General features: G+C 45.3%; 1 protein-coding gene across 3 annotated transcripts in view; it reads right to left on the minus strand.

The window, feature by feature from the left end:
- Nucleotides 1–27,326, minus strand: part of LOC138489070 (glycerol-3-phosphate dehydrogenase 1-like protein) — a 278,084-nt gene that overhangs the window by 210,793 nt on the left and 39,965 nt on the right. For all 3 annotated transcript variants that reach the window (XM_069616636.1, XM_069616634.1, XM_069616635.1), the window contains exon 2: nucleotides 2,528–2,705. In XM_069616636.1, the coding sequence (XP_069472737.1) occupies nucleotides 2,528–2,705 (178 nt within the window). The remainder of the gene's footprint in view (nucleotides 1–2,527; nucleotides 2,706–27,326) is intronic.

Consider the following 27,326-nt stretch of genomic DNA (forward strand, 5'->3'; position numbering starts at 1 on the left):
CTAACAAGCCCAAAGATTGGGCTCCAGTCATTACAGTGGATCGCATACGCAGGCAAAGTGATCCTCTTGGATTTTACTCTGAGAGGTTTGCAGTGTTTACTGAATGCCTTCAGGTCATATGCCGAACTAAATAATAAACAAGTGAATCCAGACAAATAAAAAATCTTGATATTTAAGAATCATAGGAGGTCATTACGAGTGAGGCGGTAAGGGGTTAAAGGCGCCGGTACAGGTGCCGGAGCCGTCAACCCCTTACCGCCTCATTACGAGTTCTGCTAGCGGGACCCGCTAAGGCCACCTAGTGAAACCAGGCGTCCTTAGCAGGTCCCGCAAGCAGACCAGGGTCCTAACAACGGGCCCGTTATTAACGGGCCCGTTGTTAGCACCCTCCCCATTCCCATTGAGCCCTATGGGGGCTCGAATGGGAATGGGGAGGGGTTCCTTGAATGAGGAATTACTGGGCCCTCCGAGGTCGGAATGGCCTGGTAATTCCTCATTCAAGGAACCCGGACCCGATACCCGGTAACGGTGTAGCCATGCCGCTAATTGCGGCTTGGTTACCTCCTACCTCGTAATGACCCCCATAGTGTCAAAAAACAAATTACAAATGGCTTCTAAATAACGTGCAAATCCTGATAGTAAAAGATCTTAGATACCTAGGTATAAAAATACAATCCCCCCAGTCAAGAGGGGCCTGCAAATTTGATCTGAATGTCGAAATCATTAAATTTGGTGCACAAATGAAAAAAAAAATATTTGACATATAGCAAGTTTTCCATAAGTCCAATATTAAAGTTTTATAAAGCCAAAGTAGTCCCTTTGCTTCTATAAGGGTACGACACTATTCCAAATTCACAGTTCATCAATTGGGAACTAATGGAAAGGAAATTATGGCAATTTATTTTGCATCTCATCCTTGAAAATGTCACTTCACTGGAAAATCTTAAATCTATTCTGGAATATAATAATTGCCTCTGAAGTAACTCTATATGGCGATATGTTAAAAGAACCAAAGACTGAACAAAATGTACTTTTAAATGATCTACAAAAGTATGTATTATATCTGTTAGGAAGTTGTGATAGATCTACGAGATAATCCTACGAGTGTAAAATAAGCACTCTCTTGTCCAGACTGGATAAGTAGCATAACTCAGATGAGACATTATAAAATCTTTAAATCTCATTCTAAATTTGATGAACCAAAACATGTCTATCCAATTATCAAATGGTTCCAGATCCTGAAATAAGAATTAACATTCTAAGAATTCAACTCAATCTTGTAAAAGTAGCAGAAATCACAGCTATACGTTTGCATCCTCATGGTAGATATGAATGTAATCTGTGTGGTGGTGTCATTAAGCAATCACTACATCACATCATCATGATATGTAAAGGTACAAGAGATTTCTGTTAAGCACGCTTAAGAAGATTTGTAGATCACAAAAACTGGATGTATAATGAATCATTCTGGGAACGTTTAATATCTGGCCATGAAAGGGCTCTAACAATCGAGATCGTACAAATACTAAAGGAACTTAATTTCATTGATTAGATACAATCAATTACAGCAATCAGTAAAACAAAACACCTGTTTTAATGCTCAGATTCTGTTCGCCTACTGATATTGACTGCTCGATGCGTAATCTTAATGCTGCTGATATCATGATTCATCAGAAAACATCAGATTAACCTTTATTACATCTGGACTTAGTACATTTTCTATGTTAAATGTTCCTTTTATTTAATTTCATTATTATCTCAGTGTGTGTTAATAATTCATTGTTTTCATTGTACTGCATATTTATGCTCTTATCATTATTTTTCAAACTGTGTATAAAGTCAAAATGTGGACAGAAAATGCACAATAATTTAAAAAAAACGTTTGCCCAACCCTTAGCTATGTGGGTGCAAAGAACCTCATATTGGTTCTCTGTGTCCCCCTTTCCATCTTTCCTGCCCTTCCAGTTCTATCCTCCTGCTTCAAATTGCATGTACAGCTGCTTCCCCTCCTGCCCCCAGAGAGACTGAAATAACCAAGTAAGACTTCCTATCCAGGGGAACAAGAGTGGAAGAAAACCTGGATTAGAAGCAGTTAACCATCTTTTTAGTTGTTAAACCCTTCATGGCTATGTGTGTTAGCTTTTCTATGTAAGTAGTAGGCTAATATAAGGTTTGGGCTAGGGATTTCAGGTTTTGATTCATCCTAACAGTAGATCCTTTCCTTGACGTTTGCGTTTTTGAATAGGAAACACCTCTTACAGTAGGTTTTCATTATTTCAGTTTGTAACTTTCTTTGTAGCTGGCCAGAAGGTTAGATTGACTGTTAGAAAAGTAGGATTCATGAACATTATGGCCCAGAGTCTGAGTCCTAATTCTTGCTTACCAAAGTGGGCACTCTAAAAAGTCACCAAAAGAATTCCTGTATGTCTCACATGCACATTAGAAGGGAAAACAATTACACAATTGTCGAAGTCAGGTAGACTTATTTGTTTCACAAAATATTACACAATTCCTTAGTCTGACTTACCACATTCTTAGGTAGCTTGTGTCCCGGGAGGTACTTAACGTTTTCATGGTCTTCATTGATAATATCAGTCAGTTTCCTTCCATTGATCAGCTCTTCAAACACCCATAAATTGACGATGGGATTGAACCGGTTGGATTTCCGGACATTGCTACCGATGATCTTGGAAATTGCGGATCCCCTTTTAAAGTAATTGGAAGAAAGACAAACTTGTAAATAAATGGCTAATTGTAAAAATGTATGTATTTATTGGAGTGTGCTAATAAAAGGACTTTTAAGTCAATAGGCCTGAGTCACAACATGTTTTTCAATGGGTACACCCAGTTCCATCCATCTCTCCTCCTCCCCTACATTTCTTTGAAGTGAAGAATTTCTTATAAACATTTGCTGTTGTGAGAACCCCTAAAACTCTTCTTATAAGAGTTGGTCTTGCTTGCACAGTGTAAAATGGAGCCGCTTTAAAAAACATTTCCAGGGCCGCTTTTGGTTGCCACTCCATGTTGCTCATTGCCTTTTGTTGAATTGTACCACATTGCTGAAACTTGTCATAGAAGCTTCAGAATCTCAACCCTGACTCAACCCACTGGAAAGGGCCCAAAAGCCTGGCTGCACGCTGTCACGCCCCTGAAAGAAGACATTAAGGCATCTACAGTAGTTCTGCCCCACTGGCCTTGTTCTGTGGGTTCTGATCACGTTTAAGATCCCACTCTTTACCTTTAAGGGACATATTCTTGAACTTAAACTTGCTACAAAGACTTTTAGCTTGCATAAATACCCCCGTCTTCACTACCCAGAGTGCCATTCCCACCAAAATTCTGACTTATCTGTGTATTTCTTTACAGGAGTGGGAAACTGGTGTTTTTAATTGTGTATCCTTTTCGTGCAAAGGCTTATTTTTTATAGAAACTTGATGCACACTTCTTTTATTTTGGTACTTACTGCACTATTGTTTTTGGATGCTTCCATGCTGGCACCATCTTGGAGTATGGTATAGCCTGCCCTCTCTCTATGCTACGTTGTGTCTGTTTCATCTTTATGATTGGGATCACCACTGTTTTAATAGTAGTGTGGGGCTAAGTAGGAGTTTAGAAACCTCAACTCACTGCTGTACTCCTGCAGAGCAGTAGTCATTTTGCCATAGTGACCATAAAGAGTCTTTCACCTTCAGTGCCAAGGGCATGGCAAAGTCATGCGTTTTGGGGGTGAAATCTTCACCATCCATTGCATCTATGTAGTTTTTCGAAAGTCATTGACAGTTGAGTCCATGGCACCAGTGTAGGACCTGGAAGCTGTGAAAAGAATGGAGGAGGCACCACACATGTATGGTGGTACATCATGCAGAACATGGATCAGGAATAGGACCCTCTTCAGGTGCATCCAGTGCCTTAGGAATTTCTTCTCCTGCAGTGAAATGGGGCTTGATTTCCCAATAACAAACTATACTGATGCTGCATAAAAGCACTGGGGCTGAAGGGTCGAGATGCAAGTTGGGACTGCTGCCAGAATGCTGGTAGATTGCTGCATGCTAAAGACAAGATTCAGGGTTGCCCCTGGACCGACCATATGCTCTCACTCCACCCTTATACAAAGTTGAATCAAAATGCATATTCATTGGATGTGAATCGATTCAATGAGATTGATAGTATCCTTAAGTCATATCATTAAGATCAAAATCTAATAACTCCGTTATTTTATTTCATCATAAAAAGCAGTGAAAATTTGCAGGTATCATATAGCCGATGCATTTCTGAACCAGGTCCATCCACCGGGCTAAACACTGTACCAATGTAACAAGATCAACGCATTCAATGAATCCATCAAACACAACACACATAAAAACAACCATAAACATGAGGAGACAAAAACAAAAGCAAAAGAATATGATAAATTTCATATCCATGTATCAATGGCTTATCTTATCAAAATCATATGCAAGTATGTGATTTACCTGCACATGTGTGTAAAATGGTGTACAACTGAAGAGAAAGAAAGGAGGAATAATGCCATCATTTAGATCTACTGATTGTGTGGTGTTGACAGATTCTTCAAATCTCAGAATTAAGGAAAAAAGTCATTTACCTGAGTGATTCTTACAACTTACACTAGGTTGATGAGCATGCTCTGTTGTAGTATTCCAATTGTCTAAGGTTACGGAAGCAACTCAAGACTTTCCTTTTCGCTTCCACTTTCTCACTCCCGCTCCCTTGCAGATGTCCCTGTCTGCTGAGCATACTAGTTACCTGGCCACCCACTGAACTTACGGGGCCAGGCTCCTGCACAACCAGTTGCCCTTCCACTGCCTCCGGGCCTCCCAACAACTTAGGGACTGTATATGCAACCCTACAGACCCTGACTATCTGCGCTAATGAGCCACCGCCATGGCAGCATTTATGAGTTCCTTTGCAATATCCCCTCCCCACCCTGGCACTTCTCCCCCTCACTCCTCCCCACACTTGCGCTATCTGAATGACACAACGCCTAGTAAGATCGTTGTTTTGTCCTCCTTCGGTCTTCCCTTCCTTGTCTTGTTGTGCCTAGAAGCACTTGTGTACAGGCGCGTTATAAATGACTTATCATAAATGACTTATCATAAAGCAGAAGGCAAGCCTATATGTATATTTTGGGCGAGTTGACAGAAGGCCCGTGGGTCATCACTAGAGGGGACAGGCTGGTTCCTCCTCTCAGTTTGAGGCCCAGGCTTGTTGAGTGGGTGCAGGAAGGACATTTGGGTAGGTCATTGACCAAAAGGCGATTGTGAGAGTCGTACTGTTGGCCGGGAATGGACAAGGACGTGGAGATGATCATGAAGGAGTGTGTGGCGTGTGCTGCAAGTGACAAAAGCAGGAATCTGCGTCCGCAGCCTGTTTATCCAGTGGAGGTTCCGGATGAGGTGTGGTCAAAATTGGCTTTGGAGATCATGGGTCCCATGAATGGCCTTGGGGAGAGTTGAGATTTGTTGTTGTGATGGTGGATTACACAGAGCTTCCGCGTTGGAAACGGTAACAACCGAGAAAATTATAGTATTCCTTAGCAGGGTGTTCGATAGGGAAGGTGTGCCGGAAAGCATTGTCACCAACAACAGGGTCCAGTTTGTGTCTCTCTGCATGCAAAGATTTTTAAAGAACCTGGGCATCAGGGATCAGAGGACGTCTTTGTACAATCCTTCTGCGAACGGGTTAGTGCAAAGGATGAACAGGTTTGTGAAGGGGCGATTCAACTGGCAGTTGCTAATGTATTGGTTTGGAGTGGCAGGGTGTCTGAAGTATTGGCGGCTTATAGGTGTATGCCCTCATCTGTTTCTGGTTGCTCACCATTTGAACCTATGATGAGAGGTAGGACGCTGGATCAAAATTGATGATGGCTGCCCTTGGGGGTGGTATTCTCACTGAAGTTAATATGTTGCAGGTTTTGGAGAGAGTGCATGCTCACCATGAGAAAGTGAGGTTGCAATTTGCCAATAGGAAACCCAGTGGAATGAAGGTTGCTGATTGTGTACAGGTTAAGAACCCGAGATTCGTGCCCAAAGGTGGAAGTTTGTTTATGTCCCCACGGACAGTTGTGAGGGTGGGTCCTGGATATGTGGTCATGGATGATGGTTCGCGATGAAGCAAGAGTGGAGGTTCCGGATGAGGTGTGGTCAAAATTGGCTTTGGAGATCATGGGTCCCATGAATGGCCTTGGGGAGAGTTGAGATTTGTTGTTGTGATGGTGGATTACACAGAGCTTCCGCGTTGGAAACGGTAACAACCGAGAAAATTATAGTATTCCTTAGCAGGGTGTTCGATAGGGAAGGTGTGCCGGAAAGCATTGTCACCAACAACAGGGTCCAGGGTCCAGTTTGTGTCTCTCTGCATGCAAAGATTTTTAAAGAACCTGGGCATCAGGGATCAGAGGACGTCTTTGTACAATCCTTCTGCGAACGGGTTAGTGCAAAGGATGAACAGGTTTGTGAAGGGGCGATTCAACTGGCAGTTGCTAATGTATTGGTTTGGAGTGGCAGGGTGTCTGAAGTATTGGCGGCTTATAGGTGTATGCCCTCATCTGTTTCTGGTTGCTCACCATTTGAACCTATGATGAGAGGTAGGACGCTGGATCAAAATTGATGATGGCTGCCCTTGGGGGTGGTATTCTCACTGAAGTTAATATGTTGCAGGTTTTGGAGAGAGTGCATGCTCACCATGAGAAAGTGAGGTTGCAATTTGCCAATAGGAAACCCAGTGGAGTGAAGGTTGGTGATTGTGTACAGGTTAAGAACCCGAGATTCGTGCCCAAAGGTGGAAGTTTGTTTATGTCCCCACGGACAGTTGTGAGGGTGGGTCCTGGATATGTGGTCATGGATGATGGTTCGCGATGAAGCAAGAGAAGAGTGGTAGTTGAGAGTGCACTGCAGGTGAGGCCAGACGTTGGGTGACACGTCTGATTTCACCTGGGAGCCTAGTTTGAGTTCCAGTGAGACTTCAGTTGATGAAGTACGTCAGCGTGTATGTAAGGAAGGACTTGCGTATGAAGAAGAAGCTGCTAGTGCTGTGGCAAAGAACGTGGACCACAGAGGCAGCACATTCCGAGAATTAGGTTGCCTCCGTTCAAATCAAGAGATGATGTCTGGTGGGGTGTGCGGAAGTGAGTTACCTCACCCATTTACCTTTCCGATTAACATTTTCTTCCCTCGCCCCGTTTCCCATCCCTTTTCAACGTTGTGCAGACTTTCCTTTTGTTTTGCTGTTGCATTAGTAGGGGGGCGAGAAGTGCTGTAATGGGACTCCGTTGTGTTTGTTCTTGGCCAGGGTTCCACATTATTGGCAGTTTGATTGGCCCGGTGGCTGGGCAGCCATGGGATCCGCTTCCCTACAATAAAGCTACGTTTCCACGTACTTTTTGGTGTCCCGCCATTACTTCAAATGCATCCTCCATGAGCATGGACCGTGCCTTGGCAAGCTCATGAGACCTGCCAAGTTCAAGTATTCATTTAGAGTTGCAAACTCTTGTAATGCGCATCTTTGAGTGCGATCACCTGCTTGCAGAATTTTGTAGATCTTGAGCAGTGCCCCACCCCCTCACTAACCCACCCTCCCCCCGCTGCACCCCCAACGAAGAAGAGCTGCATAGACATCTTGGCAGAACAATCCGCTGCTCGCTGCCGCGGTAGATACAAAATAACATATCCAGCCTTTCAGCGCAGAGTTCCAAAGGGGGTTACCAGAGTATCAGTCACGTCACACTCATGAAACGTCGCGAGATACCAGTGGGCCTGAGACAGAGACTGGCTGACAGGGACAGCCACACTCCTGCTAACCTGTGCTAGAGAGGGTGACGACGAGACAGCCTCATCACCATCCCCACCATCACTCTGCATGATGACTGAATTTATCCAGGGGAAGGAAGGCAAATCGGTGTCCCCAGGCCACCAGCACCAAAGTATGTGTGGATCCAAGTTTAGACAAGCAGCAGAGCTTGAGGGAATTTAAGTTTAATAGATCTCCTCACTGAGGTGAAAACAAATGTTCAGTAATGCAGTCAGAACTGGCTGCACAAGCACCCTCTCATTTTATGCACTCACACGGATATGAGTTATTATTTGTGATGCTTCGCGCCTGCAAAGAAGTCAGCGTCATAATGGTCAAGGTCCATTCTTTGCTGAAAGACAACACCAAGGCACCCTGTCACCTCCCTTCTAGCCTTTGGCTGCTACATCCTGTAGGAAATCTCTGCGCCCCTTTCCTATTGGTCCTTTTAGATGTTGTGGTTCTATACAGCATCAAGAAAACATGGGGGCTCGGCGGACGGGCGCAGAGGAGAGCGGTGGGTGTTCTCTCTTTTACGGTGATGAACAGATTGAAGCCTTGGCTTTGCAGCCCACAATTCCTAAGACGTTTCTTGAAAGGAATACATTTGTTTTAATTCCTTGAATTCTGACATCCTTTGAGTATCAATTTAGAATCAGATTCCAAGTAGTTTTTGGAAGTAATGGATCCACACGTATTGTATTGTTTATTTATTTATAGAGCGCACCTAGCCGTTAAGCAACTGGGCGCTTACAGAAAATAAATCTTGGGTTACAGGTACATAAATAAGTTACATTTCTTATGTTACAGGATCATATATCAAGCATTTCTTATGTTACAATGTCGGAAGACTTGCATGTGAGATATGTAACATATATCAAAACATTTCTTACGTTACAATGTTGCATGACTTACATGAAAGATAGCTTTGAACACATGGAAGGAAGGGGTGGCTCTAAGTGCTTGCATCTGGGATGGAGTTCCAGAGATGAGCTGCTAGAACCGGGAAGCTGGAGCCACCAGTTCTTTTCAGTTTAAAGTTGGGGACTTTGATGCTGTTTGAGAGGGCCTTTCTGATGGGATGTTCAGAAGTGTGCTTCATGAATTTTTCTGTGAGGTATGCAGGAGCTTTGTTGTTCAGACAATTGTGTGTAATGTTCAGACTTTTAAATTTGATGTGGTCATTGATGGCCAGCCAGTTGACGGCTCTTCTATGGGCTGATATGTCTTGCCCTTTGGGAATTCCAAGGGCTGTTCTAATGGCATTGTTCTGCAAGGTTTGGAGTTTGTTGATGTTATGTTTCCTGGTGCCTAGGTACAGTGCATTACAGTAGTCTAATTTGGAGAGGATGAGGGCTCGCGCTATGGTGGTGCAGCTAACTGTGGATAGGTATGGTTTGCAGGCGGGGATAAGTTTGCAGGTGTAACTGGTTGCTGAGGCTGTAGCATTTACTTGCTTGTCGAGGGTGAGAGCTGAGTCTAAGTAGAATCCAAAGGTTTTAACTTCCTTGGCTACCTTGATTTTGATGCCATCGATCATGATGGAATTGTACAGCTGGGGTAATTTATTCAGTTTGTTGGTAGACCCGATGATTAAGAGCTCAGTCTTGTCGTCGTTAAGACATAGGCCATGTGTGGCCATCCAAGTTTGGATGATTTGGTAAATTTTATTTATGGGTCTGGTATCCTTTCCATAGTCACCCTGGATTGGGATAAGAATCTGGGTATCATCGGCATAGTTGGTATATGAGACCCCTAGTTTGTCCAATATTTCAAAGAGAGGCTTTGTAAAAATATTGTAAAACGTTGGGGAAACACATGACCCTTGAGGGACTCCACAGGTGATGGGGACTGGATCTGCTGCTGATGAAGGTGAGAAGACTCTTATGGTTCTCTGGTCCAGGAATTAATTTATCCATGCCGTGGCTTTTGTAGAGAAGTTGGCTGCCGATTTGAGGTGATTGCAAAGTACCTTGTGATCTACCAGGTCGAAGGCAGCTGATAGGTCTAGGAGTAGGAGAATAGAGATGTGTCCTCTGTCTTTGCGCTCGTCTAGTTGGTTTTCAAGATCAAGGAGAGACGTTTTGGTTCCATGTCTTGGCCTAAATCCTGATTTTCTTGTCCCTATTAGATTGTTGATCTCCAGATAAGCTTGGATCTGAAGCTATGCAGCTTTATCTAAGATTTTAAGGAGGAACGGGACAGTTGTTATGGGCCTATAGTTCGTTGGGACATTGGGGTCCAGGTTAACTTTTTTTAGGAGAGGTAATATCCAGGCATTTTTAAGGTTAGTTGGCACAGAGCATGATTTAAATGAGGAGTTAATAAATGATGTGACGAAGGGGGCTAGTTCGTGTGCAGCCTCTTTAATAATTGGGGCTGGACAGGTGTCACCAAGGCATCGGGACGGTTTCAAGGACAAGATGATGTTCTTAGTTTCCGCAGTAGAGATGGCTCTAAAGCTAAATTGGTTAGGGGGTTTAGTTTGGTTGGCGGCAAGTTCCTGGAGGATGGTTTCTTGCGTAGAGAGGGCAATGTTGTGGAGGGCGGATTTTTTGGCTAATATTTTGTCTTGTAACATTGTGATTTTGTTGCATAGGGCTTTTTGAATGTTAGTGCACCAGGATGTGTCTTTGGTACAAGACTCTATGGGTGCAATTGGGGATTCTAATTCTCTCAGAATGGAGAAGATTTCCCTGGTATTCGAGTTTGCTTTATTGATTCTGTCATTAAAGGTCTCTCTCTTTTTTTGCCTGAATGATTTGTTTTTTGTAGCTGTTAGAAAGGGCAGTGAGAAGGTTTGTTTGTGGGGAGAAGGGTTTTTTCTCCAACAGGCTTCTGCATGTCGTTTCTCTCTGCGTAGGGCTTTTAGCGTGGGAGTGAACCAGGTGTTCTGATGGGCAATAGGTTTAGATTTAGTGAGTTTCAGCGGCGCAATGGCGTCAATCGCTGAGTTGATGGTTTTATTGTACAGGTCGACTAGATCGTTAGGGTTAGAGATCTGGCTAGAGTGATTAGTGATAGGTTGGATCAGGGGGAGAAGATTCGCAAGTGTTATATTTTTTTTGCAGCCGGTGAGGGCAGGTGGAGATTTAGGTTGGGGAAGGTCCGAAATGGTCACTGAAATCAGATAAGGATCTGTCCATATGCAAGGTTCAATTGCTGTTTTGAGGGAAACGCAATTGATATCTGCGACCCAATCCAATGTGCGGCCTTTAGAGTGCGTAGGGCCGTTATTCCGAATAGTGAGGCCTGCTTCCCCAATAGTGTTAGCTATTGGGGAAGCAGGCCTCCAGGCACTGGAGTCTTTTAGGTCCTTGTAGCCTAAGTTAAAATCGCCTAATAGGATGATTTGTGTACCCGGTTTGGCATTAGTGTTTAATAGGGTGGTTAAGTCTTCTTCAAAGGTGCCTAGTGGACCAGGGGGTCTGTAGATAAGGTGTATTGTGATAGTACATGAGGCAGAGATTTCTAGTTTTAGGGAGAGTAGTTCAGCTGACGGCATAGTGAAGCTGTCTATTTCTTTGATGATGAGGTTGGCTCTGCAGATAAGAGCTATGCTTCCTCCTTTGGAAGTTTCCCTGTCTTTTCTGAAGATGGTAAAGTTTGGGGGTATGGCTATCATAAGGGCAGGGCCAGCGGCTTTGTGTAGCCATGTTTCGGTAACTGCTAGGAAGTCGAGTTGGTTACAGGTGATGATGTCAGCAATTTCCGAGGCGTGTGCTATTAGAGATCTAGCGTTGATGAGACCTCCCTTGAGGTTTTGTGTTATTTCGGTGTTATTGCTAGTGTGAACCTTGTTGGGCAAAGTTTCAGAGGATTTGGTGCAAGGGGTTTGATTGCAGCTAGGTTTCCTTTTGTGCATGTTGCGCCTGGTGTGTTTCTTAGTGTGGCTAAGAGGTGGGTGTACACTTGGTGGTTTGGGAAGTCTAGTGCCTAGTCTACGGTTCCTTAGTCCGGTAGGACAGGCCTGAATCTGTTGGGTCTGAGCAAAGGTCGCAGGCTGTTTGGGTAGTCTAGTGCCTAGTCTAGGGTTCCTTAGTCCGGAAGGACAAGCCTGATTCAGTTGGGTCTGGGACAAGGGAGCAAGCTGTTTGGGTAGTCCGGTGGGACAAGCCTGATTCAGTAGAGTCAGGGTCAAGGGAGCAGGCTGTTTAGGTGGTGACTGTGTGTACATCTTTCTGGTTAGTTCCCTTCCTGTAGGCAGATTGTGGTGAGGGGCTGCCATAAAGGCTAAGGCAGAAAGTGTAGAGAGTATGGCTAAGTAGCCAATAGATGTGTCGGGCATGAGAGATGTCATAACGGTGTTTGTTGGCAGGTTATCCTGTGGTAGTCTGGTGTTTAGTAGTCGTATAATCTAAGTGCTAAGTGTGCAGAGTGCAGATAGGTTCACCTAGATTCAAAATTCGCAATATGAACTAAAATGCATGACTTAGAGTAGTTAGCAACGAGCAGGGCAAGCGACCAAAGGGTTCTGAATAGGTCACAGGGTACAATGGCAAACGGCCAAAGTGTCTGAATAGGTCACAGGGTACAATGGCAAATGACCAAAGTGTCTAAATGGGTCACAGGGTACAATGGCAAGCGACCAGAAGGGTCTCAGATAGGTCATAGGGTGCAGTAGCTAGCGTCTATAGTGTCTAAATAGGTCACAGGGTACAATGGCAAGCGACCAAAAGGGTCTCAGATAGGTCACAGGGTGCAGTAGCTAGCGACCAAAGGGTCTAAATAGGAGAATTCTCGTGTGAGGAGAATTCAACATCTGACACATGAAAGCTAGATCTGAGTGTGAATCTACAACTCAAAGGTTGGGTACTGGATCATCATAACCTTAGGTCATGTGACATTCTTTAGAGAATATTAATGATTAAACATAACTATTTTGGCTGTCTACACTCTTTTTGTATTTGTCAATGGGCTCTTTTTTTACTTTGAGACAAATCTATAGCATGTGACTTCTGTTTTCAAGAGCTCTTTTTGGCAAATTTATTTTATAACAATTTTGCGTACATTATTACTGCAAAATTCTTTGGTACATGATTTTCCCTAAACGCAGTACCACTTGACATTTGCCTGATGAGAGCTGGTCCAATAAGGCATGTCAATTTCACACTGAAACCATGGGGTAGAGCTTCCTTTAAGATGTGTGCAGATATAAGTAAGTCATGCATGTATGTGGAGGCTTGCATGTCTGACACCAAAAATGTCCTTTTAGTTCATCTGAAAATCACTGCATTGTAAACACTAATATAATGGTCAATTTGATCCGAAAGGGCTTGGTGATGTTACAATTTTGATTGAGGCCTACACGTAGGGTGCACGAACACGGCATCTGTAGAAATGATCGAATACAAAAATACCTAATGAGAAATTACCACATTTTTTTGGTTGAATACGTTAGGTATATTTGTTAATTTTTATTAAAAATAGATGTGGGGTGGGGCAAGGGGATTGGTTAAGGTAAGGGGAAGTTAGGGGGGTCACCCCCTGCATTCATTTTAAAAAAATGCAGCCATTTCTCAGTAGGTCATATTTCCCAATCATTTCACGGAAATCCCACGAACACAGAAGCGCGGCTTGCCCCACTCATAGCTCACAGCTTATCCTCGTTTGGATGCGCCAGTCAAAAGCTGACACTCCTTCCAGTACAAAAAAGTGTTCTGCTGTCCTACATCGACTGCTTACCAGCGGAAAGCCCAAAGTGAACCTTCTTTAGAATTTTAACAGGTGGTGCGCTAGGCATGTTATCACGGAAGGGTTTGCAGGATCTCCATATTTTAAGAGAGGAGTATTTGTCTTTTGGACCCCACTTATAAAACGATTTATGGAAAACCCACAGAATCTGAGTAATGAGGCCTGGATGCTGGTGTGATTTGGATCCACTCATTCACAGAAGTGTTTTATAATAGCGCAATTCCATTGGAAAATGCTCTGTGAATCAGGCCCCAGTCTCCTAAATTCACCTACATCATTAGCCGGCCCCTGAACCAAACCACTCTAATTTCTACATATCCATTGGATGATTTTGACATATTGACGTCAGAATTGAGAACTGGACCTTTACAATGGTGGCTGGTTTGAATTGTGGCCACTTCAGAGTTAAACTAGAATATTCAGCATTCCTAAATAAATGGAGTCAGATTATCACTGGCTCACACCAGCAGCTATGATTTGTAGGGCTCTGGGCAGCAAAAGATGTGCCGCAGCCTCGTAATTTGCATATATAGGGGCATCATAGAAAATGGCATCCTAGAATGAGTCATTAATACTAGGGAAGATCATTGGAAGTTACATCACAAAAAATTGCTAGGAGTAAACCAAGCGATAAATAAACGATGTGATGTCCAGTATATGAATGCTCACTGTTATTTTTATGTGCTTGTGCCATTACCATGGGGGTGGGGGGGCTTTTTTTTATAATAGACAATGTAAACTGAATCAGTTCTAGTGACTCCTTATTTTGGCAGGTAAGCATCAGTGAGCTGTGATTTGCCCAGGATCGCACACTTTGGTTAAGTGGCCAAAATGGGATTTGAGAGCAGTCTGCAACTCTGGCACTTGAATACATAACTTCCAAAATCTTATTGGGAAAAATATTGTTTGCGACAAGACTTTTCCCAACTTTGGCTTGAAAAGACCACCTGACTGTTGGATGCAGCCCAATAAAATGTTGATTGCATGTTGCTAAGTGAAGTGCTGTTTCTGCAGCAGTGTCATGATTGCATATATTCGACCATACTAGCAATATGCTTTTCATTCAGAAACTACGGAAGGGGTCAAAAGAAATGAATCGCCAAGCAATGATTTTATACTTTTTAAAATAAAGGACGGGCTACATACTTGAAGAATGTCTCCTGATTTTTTCCCCGATAAAAATGAAGCACTGCAAGTCCCATATGGCAAAGAAGAAAACTAGCACTAGACGAGCGCCAGGGAATATCAAATATACCAGTTTACAGTACAAGAGAAACGGAGATAAATAATAAACGAACGTAATATGCTTTCATTTTTAATTGCACACCAAATCACATACTGTAACAAACAAACGCACGCGCGGATATGATGCCTAATCAACAGGAAACAGTTCTTAGCAGGTACACGCCAAAAGTAGTGAAAAGATGGTGACCCATCTGACAGGTGCTCCCTAAGGGTTGTGACTTAAAGGCCCTCCCAGGGGTTTATAGTCATAAAATCGAATACAATATTGTCGAAAGTCAAAAAATGGAAAAAATAATGTTGGAAAAAAAAAAAGTCGAATTTCTTTTTTATTACGTTTTTTTATTCGAAATGGGGGGGTTCCCCCAACCCCATTTTTTTAAATTTATTTTTTTGTTTTGACCTTTTTTTTTTACATGCGGAACCCCAAAAAAATATATAAATAAAAAAATAAAACATTCAACTTTTTTTCTTCGACATTATTTTTTCGAATTTTTTGTAATTCGACATTATTTATTCGATTTTATGACTGCACACCCCTCCCAGGTCTTGTGCAGTGTCACGTGTTGGTGACACGTGGCACACCAGGTGTTTGTCCTAATAAAAGGAGTGCACGGTAGGTGGGAGGCCGCACCTTCCATGTCGCCATGCGGTCTGAGCAGGTCTGAGCTGAGCAGGTCTGAGCTGTACCATGTCAAGATGGTATTCAATGAAGCTTGCATGTTCTTCGGCACTTCCTTTCGCTGATTGACTGGGAGATGACCGCAACATCGTCTGCATACACCGCCAGGTTGGTCTTGTGGAGATCTGTCGGGATGGCGTTGGTGAAGAGGTTGAACAGGAAGGGTCTGAGGTTCGATCCCTGTGGCGCTCCTGCAGGCCTCTGTAAAGCAGGAACCCACACACACTAAATGATCCCCATGGGATCCCTGTTCCACTCATGCACTAAAAGCCTGCCAGAGTGACGCCCCATTTATAGGGGAACCCCACATGGTGCAACACGTGCCATTGGTCTCAAAGAGACCTCACCACACTCATCCTTTCCATACAGCTGAACAGGCATAGTCAACATTTAAACACATCAGAACCTTATAATTTGAACCAATAGCGTGACGTATCATGAACAGTGTTCACACATCTATAACATAGTCCTCCAGACGTACCAGCCGTCTTCTGGACTCTCTCTGAGGGTACCTTCGCCCTTCTGCATGCTGCGGAACAACCTCCACCCCACATCAGGAGCACTATGTTCCTCAGGGCCTCAAGATGCCTCTTCATCAGGGAGATCCGCAACATGCTGATCACCTGAAGTATCATGAAAAAGGGGTATGAAACATTCACTTCTGCATGGTGGTCCCCGGCATCCATCATCCTGAAGAAGCAAGAGTTCCTGGTCACAGTGTCATGACCATTGGACGCCATCATCATAGACCCTTTTGCATCCACGATCTCCAACGGTCTGGGTTCATACATGAGAGATAGTTTGCCTTCTGGGTGTTGACACCTGACCAGCAGTGTCTCCCTCCACTAAGTTGTAGTCCTGCAAACCTCGTCTGATGCCCTCATCATTGTTTCTCATCCTCCTTTCTTTTGAACACCTGCTCATCTTCAAACACACCTGGGGCTCTATTCTTTGCGTCAGGTATCAGACCCTGGGGACATCTGCCAAGTAACAACTCTGCTGGGGGAACATCCGTGGAACAGTGTGGTGTGGTGCAATACTCACGCAGGAACTGACAGAGGGCACGTTTGAGACATAGGGCCTCATTACACGTTAGGCGGCTAACGGGCCGGTAGAGCTGCCGGCCCCGTTAACCCCCTACCACCTCATTACGAGGTCTCCTCGTGGGACCCGCTAAGGACGCCAGGTAAAACCAGGCGTCCTTAGCGGGTCCCGGGAGCATACCAGGATGCAAACAACAGGCCCATCATTAACAGGCCCATTGTTTGCATCCTCCCCATTCCAATTGAGCCCTATGGGGGATCAAATGGGAATGGGGATGTACCGGGTCCGAGTTCCCTGAATGGGGAAATACTGGGCCCTCCAAGGTCGGAATGGCCCGATGTTTCCCCATTCAGGGAACCCGGACCCGGTACCCGGTATGGGGGTAGCCATGCCACATATTGCGGCATGGCTACCTCCATGGTCGTAATTAGGCCCATAGTCCCTGGCCATGGCCGATCAGGAATGCCTAGTTCATTGCTCTCATTAACCGCTCACCTTCTCCATTCATCCGGGCCCACAGGTGTGAGATCTTTGGATGGTGAATGCTGCATTCTTGCAGAAATGTCACAAACCCCTCACCGTGAAACAGTGGCCTATTGTCTGAGCATATTTCCGCCAGAAACCAAGGGACACGAAGATCTTCTCCAGCGCTGGTACGACATCACCCAGCGTAGTGGACAACACAAACTCCACCTCCGGGTATCTCGACCACTGATCGATAGCCACCAAAACGTGACTGTCTCGGCCCATTGAGCCCAAATCAATGTGCATGATTTGCCATGGCTCGCCTCTCCATGGCATGGATTCAATCCAGGGCCCTGCTTGTATCGTAGAGGAAGTCTGACACCAGATACATCTCTTCACAAAGTCATCAACACTGTTCTCAAATTCCCAGAAACCACACCTTCATGTGTAGGCACAACTTTAGTTTGGCTGCCCCTTGATGCCCGTGGTGAGCCAACTCAATTACCCTCGGGACCAGCTTGGAGGGAAAGACCAAGCTCGAGCCTCTCAACAGTACGCCATCATCTGCAAATGTCGATTCATCCCAACTCTCTATAACTGTTCCAGCGCAGCTCTGGCAGAAGACGTTAGCTTGGCCAGGCCAGCCAGTGCCCATTTCCAGTCACCTTTTTCCACCGGCTTCCTGCAGGATCCTGAAGCAGTTATAATTCCCAGACACCTCCCGGAGATCTTACATGGACATCAAGTTCGACCTGGCAGCTTCCGCTATCAGACAAACAAAATCTTCAGTCCCTGCAGCCTCGTGATCAACGGTGGCAGGATGTATTGACAAGTAGTCTGCAGAGTTGTCATGGTAGAGTTGTCATGGCCAGGGCAATAGACCAACTGCACTTGGTACACTTTTCAATTCTGGTCGGCGGCTTGGACGAGGATCCGACCATAATTGGAACCAGGGGCTTATGATCTGTGACCACTGTCATAGGCTGGCCATAAATGTACAGATGAAAATGCTGGCAGCCCCAAAATACTGCCAGAGCCTCACTTTCGATCTGTGAGTATCGCTGTTCAGCCACTGACAATGCCCTGCTGGCAAACGCAACTGGCCTCACCAACACAGTCCCCAGCCCGAACAGGCTTGCATCCACAATCGCCTCTGATGCCATCTCCGGGTCCCAAAATGCGATGGTGCTGTCAGCAGTCAGTGCCTCCTTGATCTGTTCAAATGCCTACTGCTCGAGAGGATACCTCCTCCAAGGAGTGTCCTTCTCAGTCAGGCTGCATAACAGCTCTGATATTGTTGCCAGATTCTAGATGAAGCGACCACAGTATGTTAGCATCCACAGGAAGCTCTGCACCTCGGACACGTTCTTTGGGGGGTCTGGCTTTCTTAATGTCCTTCACCGTGGCTGGATCTGCTGAAATTCCTCGTTCCTGGAGCATAAACCACAAGAATTTCGAGTCGCATCTGCATGAACTCATACATCTCCTTGTGCAGGGTTAGTCAGAGTGAGCGGATGCGGTCCAACACCTTCTCCAGACACTAAGATATCATCACTAATGTTCAGAGCACCAAGGATGCCCACCAGTGCACTTCTGATTGAACTTTGAAAAACCTCAGCCGCGGAGGACACCCCAAAACTGAGCCTCTAATACCTGTAGAGCCCCTTGTGTGTGGTAAAGGTAGGTAATCTACCAACACTCCGGGTGTAGGAACAACTGGTGATACCCTGCTCTTGCTCCCTGCAAATCTGCCACAATGTACTCTAGTGTAGGTGTCATTTGCCTCTCCAGCTTGATGGCCTTATTGGGGAGGCAGATGTCCACACAGATGCGCAGTGAGTCAGGTTGCTTTGGCTTATGAGCCACCACGATCAGGGAAGCCTAAGCAGTGGGACCTTCTACCCGCTCAATAATGTCTAGCCTGACCAGATTGTCCAGTTCCTTCTCAACCATTTCCCTCAGATGAAAAGGGAGTCTTCGATGTTTGAGGGCCATTGGCTGCACTGACTGGTCGATGTGTAAGCAGATTGGCTCCCCCTTCATTAGTCCAATCCCTAAAAACACATTGGCAAACCTGGCAACAAGTGACTGACATCTTCCTTGTACACCCCAAATGCAAATGTTACAATGTCTAGAACTTCAGCTGCAGAAATGCTCAGGAGCGTATCTTTACTGGCCTAGTAACATAGAACTTCACCTTAATCTTTTCTTCATGCATGTCATTGGAGATAAACACCACTCTCCAGCGGGAGAGGTGTCATGCCACTGAATGTGAATTTGTGCATCTTGGAGTCACCCAACTCAGGAGGACCATCGAGCATATCGTAGTGTGACTGGGCCATCACATTGACAGATGCCCCTGTGTCAATCAGGACATGGACCTTTATTCCGTTCACACACACCCTGCAACAGGGCTGGAGCGTCTTCTTCTGCAAGATGTCTTTCACCATGCATATGAAGAACACATCCTCTTCATCTTACTCCTCGCACAAAGTCTCCTTCTGCTCCTCGATCGGCTAGATTTGTGCTGCCCTTTGCGGCTGTCTTGGGGTAACTGGCTGTGGTCTGGGTGGGGGCATCAGGCACAGGAGCGTGGCACACCCTCACAAAATGGTTGGAAATTCTGTACCTTCCGCACATGTGCCTGTTAGCCGGACAGTCAGTGTAGTGCGGCAAGTCATGCTCACACTGCGGGCAGGGCGGAGTCACATCAGGCCCTATCTCTTTCTTAGGCGATGTGTTCTTTTTGATCAGCCTAGCAGGCTTTTGTCTGCTCACAGCACATGCATCTTCCAACTTAATTGTCTTCGTGGCAGCATCCATTTTGGATACCGGAACGTGCACCAGCTTGTAGGACCGGCGAAGCTCAACTAAGCAAGCCAACATGGTGCCAGGCTCCCTCATAATTTGCCTGCTCATCTTGCTGGACGAACTTCCTTGAATGAGTTGCTGGCGGACAATCTCTTCCTCACTGTTCCACCCACATGACATTGCCAGATGGCTCAGCCTGCCTTGAAACGCATGCAGTGATTCATCATCCCTTTGCTTGGCCGAGCAGATCACAAATTGTTCCTAATCCAAATTCACCATCAGGATGAAAAATTCCCTCAACACAGCTCTGGCCGCCAGGTACGAATCGCCCACAGGCCGCAGCGTCTTAAAAATCTTGCGTACTGCGGGTCCAGCAGAATACAACAATGCAGCTTTCTTGGTGCTTCATCATCTCTTACCCCGACAGCCAAAAAATACATCTCCAACCTCTCCATCCATAGATTCCACCTCAGGCCCAAACTGGACGGGGCACTCGAGACATCAAACTCCACCACCGGGGTTAGTGCACCCTGTTGTCTTGACACCACCTCAGGCGCAGCGCCTGCATTATCTGCATTGTCAACCATCTTGACAAAAGGGTATTGGTCACCAGCAACCTTATTCTGTGATACTGAGTGCACAAGCACTACAGGGGGAGCAGCAACTCAGGCTTGGAAAGGCATCTCCAGGTGTGCCACCACCATAGCCTCATGGAGACCACACACCCAGCAGAGCACCGCTACACGAGCGCAAGATGGATGTGCTTTGATGTAGAGAAGCACATAAAAAGAGAAAAAGATGGAGCGATGAAAAAGAATCCTAACTTCTCTTCTTTTTTTTAGGCTACCCGAGGCGCTCTAGCACTGCAATGAGGAGCCGTAACCTCAGCGAAACGAAACAAAGAAGGAGGGCAGACCAGGGCATGCCCTGTGGAGCCCAGAGCTCCTCACACAGTGATCACACTCACCACGTGCGATGGGGAGCTGCCGCGCGTCCACTAGGACAAACGGCATCGCCGCAGCCACACCGCCAGGTCCGTTGAGCGGAGTGAAGGCAATCACTTCTGCAGCGACCGCCTCGTCGCCAATGTGCTTAGGCAGCAAGGCCTCTGTAAAGCAGGAACCCACACACTCTAAATGAGCCACACGAGACGTGTGCTTTAGGTTCGGGCTCCGCTCCCTTTATAGGGGAAACACACGTGGTGCAACACGTGCCATTGGTCTTAAAGAGACCTCACCACAGGGACCATTAAAAATAGTTTTGGTTCTGTTACCCCCGCCCCCTGATGTCCACTGAAAGTGTCTGTGGGGTGAGGGACCGCTGGTATCCAAGAGACGTGATTTTTGCTCAAAGCACTTGCACTTCCATATATGCTCACATGTCAATGTCATTTTGATAGATAAATACAGCCCTCCCTTTTGTTAGAACATACTGGAAGCACTGCACCGTAGGCATCCCCAGGGGTAGCAAAGCTGGGAAATTGCCCTTCCTAATTGCTGCTTTGCCCCCTGCCAAGTAGAGGGCCCATTAATATCATTGGGGCGGAGGCTATCTATGTTAAAAGCAGGCTTCCCACATGCTGGGCACACTTTTGTTTGCTAAATGCCATGCCTACGAATTAATATGAAACATTACAAAAGACATTTCAAAGCAACAAATGCTTCTTGAAATTAAGACCACTCGTTTTCTTGAAACTGTGTTTAGTTTTTTGTTGTACTATCTCGTGCAGTGCCCTTAGGGACCACTGCACAGAGTTAAGACTACAAGTGGTAATACAAGTTCACCTTTGGTACAAGCCTGTACTACTATGCTAAAGTGGTAGCAGTAGCGGAGCAGCCAGATTTATCTTAAGAGCAAACGAGCAGTAGTAGAGATTACACAAAGGACTACAATTACTGTGACTCAAGCAAACACTGACTCAAGGTTTTTGGTTAAAAAGTAAAAGTACATTTATTTTAAACCATCTGTTCACAAAACACTTCACTTCTATTAAATTAAAACCACACGTAAAATACACTACACACAACCAAATCACTTTGTGAAGCACAATTCAAGGTAAGCATCTTTGGTTTTGACGGACCGGTGTTATGAAACAAAGACGTTACCGGGGATATAGATACGATCACTTTTTGACAGTAATGACAGTTCAGTCTTACTAAAGATACGCGTATCTACGGGAAGAAATGTTACCGGAGTTAAAACACACTTAGCACATGAATCAACACAAAAGAGTTGGGGATAAAAATCATAGGCAATACTTTTGTCAAGGCAGATAGAACCAGAGGACACTTTCCTACCAGTGAATAAAAGTCAACAGGCCTGCGCCAATGTCAAGTGGAACAGGATTCCTGTTGTCGAGGATCACACGGTTAGTACAGTTCACGATTCGAGATTGCCAGGAGTACTTGGATATTGTCAAGAGGAGGAAGCAAAAGTTATAAGAGGGAAGGAAGATAAGGACAAGCCTTTGGTGAGGAGAAAAGGGTTTCACCATAGTTCCTCGAGGTTGGACACAGTACCTTATTCAAAGTGAAGAAGAGCTGCTGCTATGGCAGTTGTTCCTGGTAGTTCCTGGTAGTTCCTGCAGACTCACAGTTCCTGGAGGTTCAGTCGGGGAGACAAGAAGGAGGATGTCTGGAGCGATCTGCACTACCCAGGGATGAAGCCAGCAGCAGCAACCGCAGCGGCGAATAATAGGTGCACTCTTTTAAAACAGGAGAGGCTCTTCAGGTGGCTATCTGGACCACTACAGCAGTGTGCAGCGATTTTGACCCGGAAGAGGATCCTCTGCCTGTGGAAGATGAGCTAGTTGATCCCACTAGGCTCAAGGGAAGAAGACTCCGGACTGGATCTTCTCTTGTCATTGAAGGGTAGATAGCTCAGGACTGCAGCAGGGCTTCACTGGGACTCGGTAGTTCCAGCAGCCGTCTTCTTCTCTGCTTTTCTTTGGTTCCTTGCAGTTCCAGTGGCAACTCTGACTTCCAGCCCAAGAGTCCTGCATTTTATGCGAAAATCCCCCATTCACACAGCCTGGCTATCAATCACCCAGCAAAGGGGTTGTCCGGCCCGGACAACCATCTCAGCCAATCATGACAAAGTGCGACTTGGGTTTCCAAGGATAGCCTGTGCAGGGGGAGACTACACTCCTCCCTCACATTCAGCCCACCTAGACACCCAGGCGCCAAAAGGAGGGCTTCTTGAGAGAAGCCCGCCAAAAGACGATGAACAAAGAAGGCAAACCTGGTTTGCCGGCAAAGTAAAACACAAGAAGGACTTTAACAAAAAGAAATGGTGAATAAACCCGACCGGAGCCAAAAGAAAGAGTATTTGGTCAAGCGGGTTTATGTTTGAGGCTAATATAATAGCCTGGAACAGTACCGCGTTTATATAGTATAATCGCGGTAGAAACGTTAGGGTGGATACCACTGCCACCAGCCAAGTTTAAATGTTAAAAGAGCAAAACAAAGCTCAAAAAGGCACAGACAAAAAGGGATAGGAATTAACCCTTTCCAGTACTCCGTGTAATATTGGGTGTACTGGGTCTGTAGTTTTAAATGACTACATAAAGTAAATGGCAACTTTACCTGTTTCTGGGGGACAGTAGTCAGCCCCAGAAAAATGGAGTCAGAGGGAAGTCTCAAAGACAACCCTGTGTCACTGCACTGATGGTGCTGTGTAACACACATAACAAGTGGGGTTCATGGAGTGGTGTCCTGCAGAGCCCACTATCACACAAACAGTAGAAATACACATGGCAAAAACACATGTAAGAGTGGGAAAAAGGCTCACACTCTAACCAGGTGGAAATCAGCCATAGAATGAGCATTCTCCCTAACACCTTTCTTTTACGTTTTATTGCAGGGTGTAATTCTAAAAAATGTATTTCCTTGTCAAACTGGCCAATCAAAAGCAAATGCTTCTATTATGCTAACAGCATTTTTTACGAAGCTGAGCTGTGCGTTCCTGGGAGCCAACCTTTGATTTTCACTATGGGGGCAGAAATGCCCCCTAGGCTTTCCCCGAGTCCGAGTAAGGGACCAGCCCAACCCATCCCCTGGCAGAATGTGTATTAAACAGCGCCTATTTTTTACGAGGAACTGCAACAACCAAAAAAGCTGCCATATTTTCAGACAGCTTTAAACATATAACAACCCAGCAACAGTCACTCAACCTGCTGAGCTACCTTTGCAGATTTTGTACTTTAGTACATATCACTCTACCTTTAAAGAATTCAACATCGTATATGGATTCCTGATTGTGCTCAAAATCACTCCATTACCAACAGTGCAGTTCATGCACATGACTTTAAAACCAATAGTGTTTCATCTCCAGCCACATTAACACTGCACACAGTTGCCTGTAGGATGTACAACCAGAAACGGAAAACTATAATCATCTCTACGGGAGCAAAGGGAGGTTCATGCCCCCACTGCTAAAGAGCTAAGGGGGCAGTTACTCCGTTTCCTCCCTGTTCTCGGGACAGACCGGCCCAGATTCTTGAAACCTTTTTTGCTGCAATGACGCAATTCACAAAGAACATCTGAATTAACACTTCTTAGATGCGCTCATCCAGATGCCCTGTTTCCCACCATTGTGCATTGCCGAATATATGGGGGCGTTTAGGGCATTTTAAAGCGCATCCCGAATTCACAAACTGAATGCACTTTTAAATGCCCATACATTAGGGTAATTCCCCTGTGCCTTTTGAAACAGGCACAGAGGGATTTGCAGATCATGACAGGATAATTTCTGACACTGTCGCGGTTTTGTTTTTTAAATGTGCCAACCTTGGTTTCACCCGCAGCTGTCACACTTGCATTTCCATCCCTTGAACATTTCATTGAGGCAGGCCCGTCTTTGTGAAATGACTGTTTCTGGCTGCATATTATATGAAGCTTAGCTTCCCAGTGGGAAGATTGAAGACCTCTCAAATTAGCACATGTCAAATATGAGATGGTAAATCCGTTTTCATCGTCACATTGTATTCTGGTACTTTAAAACCTGGCTTCATAGTCTGAAACTAAAACTACAATTGCTTTACAAGAATACTGAATGAAGTGTGCTGAACCCAAGGAGTTTGGAAATATGAGACCTTACCTTTTGTTAGCCGTATCTTGCCACCCCGGGACTAACCGCTAAGATTGCAGCTTGCTTTTTATGTGCATATTGATTGTTATGGCATGTATTATAAGGGTGCAGAAGACGACTGACACACAGGTGGCACAGTGATTGCTACAGACTTTTAATGAATGTCAAGATAAAGAGAAAACCTACCTTTCCCTGTATCTATGAGGGGTTTCACTGCCTCAACTAAAGTGCAAATGTGTCCGTCAGGATATCTACGTAACTAAAAAGTCCACCGTTCTGTGTCAAGATTTCCCTATCTCTGTCCCTTACACTTACAACTAAACTAAAGGGTTTGTACCAATGTTCTTGATCCAGGAAAATGACTCCCTTCTCTTGGACTGGATGATATCGTTCTGGTTACAGGTTCTTCACCAGGGGAATGACTCCTTTCCCCTGGTTTGAGTAATTCACAAACTACGGACTGTTGATCTCCTAGTACTTTGTATCAAAATGTTCACTGTTTCTTCTTTCCAGGGGGGGAATGACTCCCTTCCCCCTGGATCACTAGTTTGATTTTCCATATGAGTTTGGTTACCAGGAGAATGACTCCCTTCCCCTGGTTTCCTTAGCTTGCTTCTGGCAATTCACCACAACAGGGATAATGACGTCCTTCCCCTGATCTTTCTCAGATTTATGGCCTCATCAGGGGTTTTATGGAGCAGTAAAAATCCAGCTGTAAAGCTGTTGCTGCTGCATTACCGTTCTGCTCAATCCCGAGTTTTCGAAGACACAGAGGATTCACCCCAGCTCTGAGCTGGGGAAAAATCTGCGGATGTTCCGTCCCATTTCTGCCACAAATACCTGGCACTAATACTGCAGCGTAATTGTGCCAAAAAGTTGCCGAAAATGCCCCATTGAGTCCTATAGACTTGAGAAAAAATGGGGATTTACCACCCCGACGCAATTTGGGATCCGGCGCTAATAGCAGCAGACCAAGTTGCGGTAACGCTAATTGCGTTGGGCGGTATCCGGGATACCGCCCACTCATGATGAGGTCCTTAGATTCACGGTTCACAATACCAGGAGGAATGACTCCCTTCCCTTGGTCTTTGTCACACTTTGTTTCACAGTCCACAGCATCAGGGGGAAATGACTCCCTTGCCCAGGCTTTTCTTACACTTGGTTTTACAGTTCACAATGCCAGGAGGAATGACTCCCTTCCTCTGGCCCTTCTTCACATATTCGGTATGGCAGACCTAGTTCACTCTCCTGCCAGGTACTGCCACAAAGATGTCTTATACTATTCTCCCTTTGGAGTTGCGGGTACTGCCACAAAGATTAAATATGTTGATCTTCTTTTGTAGGTGCGGCTCCCAGACACGCGTTTCTCCTTCTTTTTCTTCTGGCAGACTTGGCTCACCCCTTTGTAATGCCATCAGGAAGATGACTGGCAATGATCTTTCCAGATGGTTGAGGGTCCCAGACCCTGTTCTCTATGCTTCCTTCTGAGTGATTATTAGTGTCCTTTCCTATATTATGGGGACTTTCCCTCTTTCCCCTGTATTGGGAAACTTCTCTTTGGTTCCACTCTGCGACCCTTTTGCACTCCCACCAACCGTTCCGGTAACCCCTGCACATTCAGGGTTGGAACCACCCATCGGTTATTTATTTTGACAGGACTGGTTATTGGATCCTGTCAAAATAGCTGGTTAGCTGGTGTGGAATTTGTACCCTTGGCACGCCCACTGTGATGAACGTGGAACTGTCTACATTTCCAGTCCGCGTTCGCCCGAGAGACACCTGTTGTTCCAGCACCCGAGCGTATGGCAGCCGATGAACACACAACTATGTTTTCACGCTGAAGTAAGCGAGCAACCGCATGACCGCAAGAGACACATACTATACCAATAGCATGACTATCTTTTGAGCCTGGCAAGTTGACCAGCTAATACAACCACCCACCTTGTTGTAGAACTGGGAGGTGTGCAGCGACAGAACCAGAAGCTGGAACGTTCGGAACCACGCTGCTCTCCGCCCCACATCAATTACGATTGAGAATCAGGTTGGTGAACACTCCATTTCTCTTTGTTCCGAGCATCAATAAGAGCTATAAAGTCACCGATTAAGAGCCATGAGTACATAGGTATTAGAAATATGCCCGAATTGGACATAGCTAAATGCTAAATAATTAAGACGATGCCTCTTACGGCAGCCATAGTTTCCCACGCCCCTCCCCTCCCTGGGCACTAGAGAATGCGCAAAGTCACAAAGTAATGTGACAATGACATCGAAGAATGTAAAAGCGTCCTAACCATGTGGCTGCAATGCTGTTAAATACACACAGTATGATGCTATTGGGTACTTACACCCAGCTCTTTGGATTTGTTTTGTCTCCCCACAGGAGACAGAGGCGCTTGTCTGCACTGTCAAATACAGAGGCACGCTGGAACCTGAATCACCAAAAACAATTAACGGTCCTAAAGAAGATGGCATAAACCATATACGCCATTGAAAC

The sequence above is a fragment of the Ambystoma mexicanum genome, chromosome 9, assembly GCF_040938575.1.
Source record: "Ambystoma mexicanum isolate Mex_15411 chromosome 9, UKY_AmexF1_1, whole genome shotgun sequence".
NCBI classification, from domain to species: Eukaryota; Metazoa; Chordata; class Amphibia; order Caudata; family Ambystomatidae; genus Ambystoma; species Ambystoma mexicanum.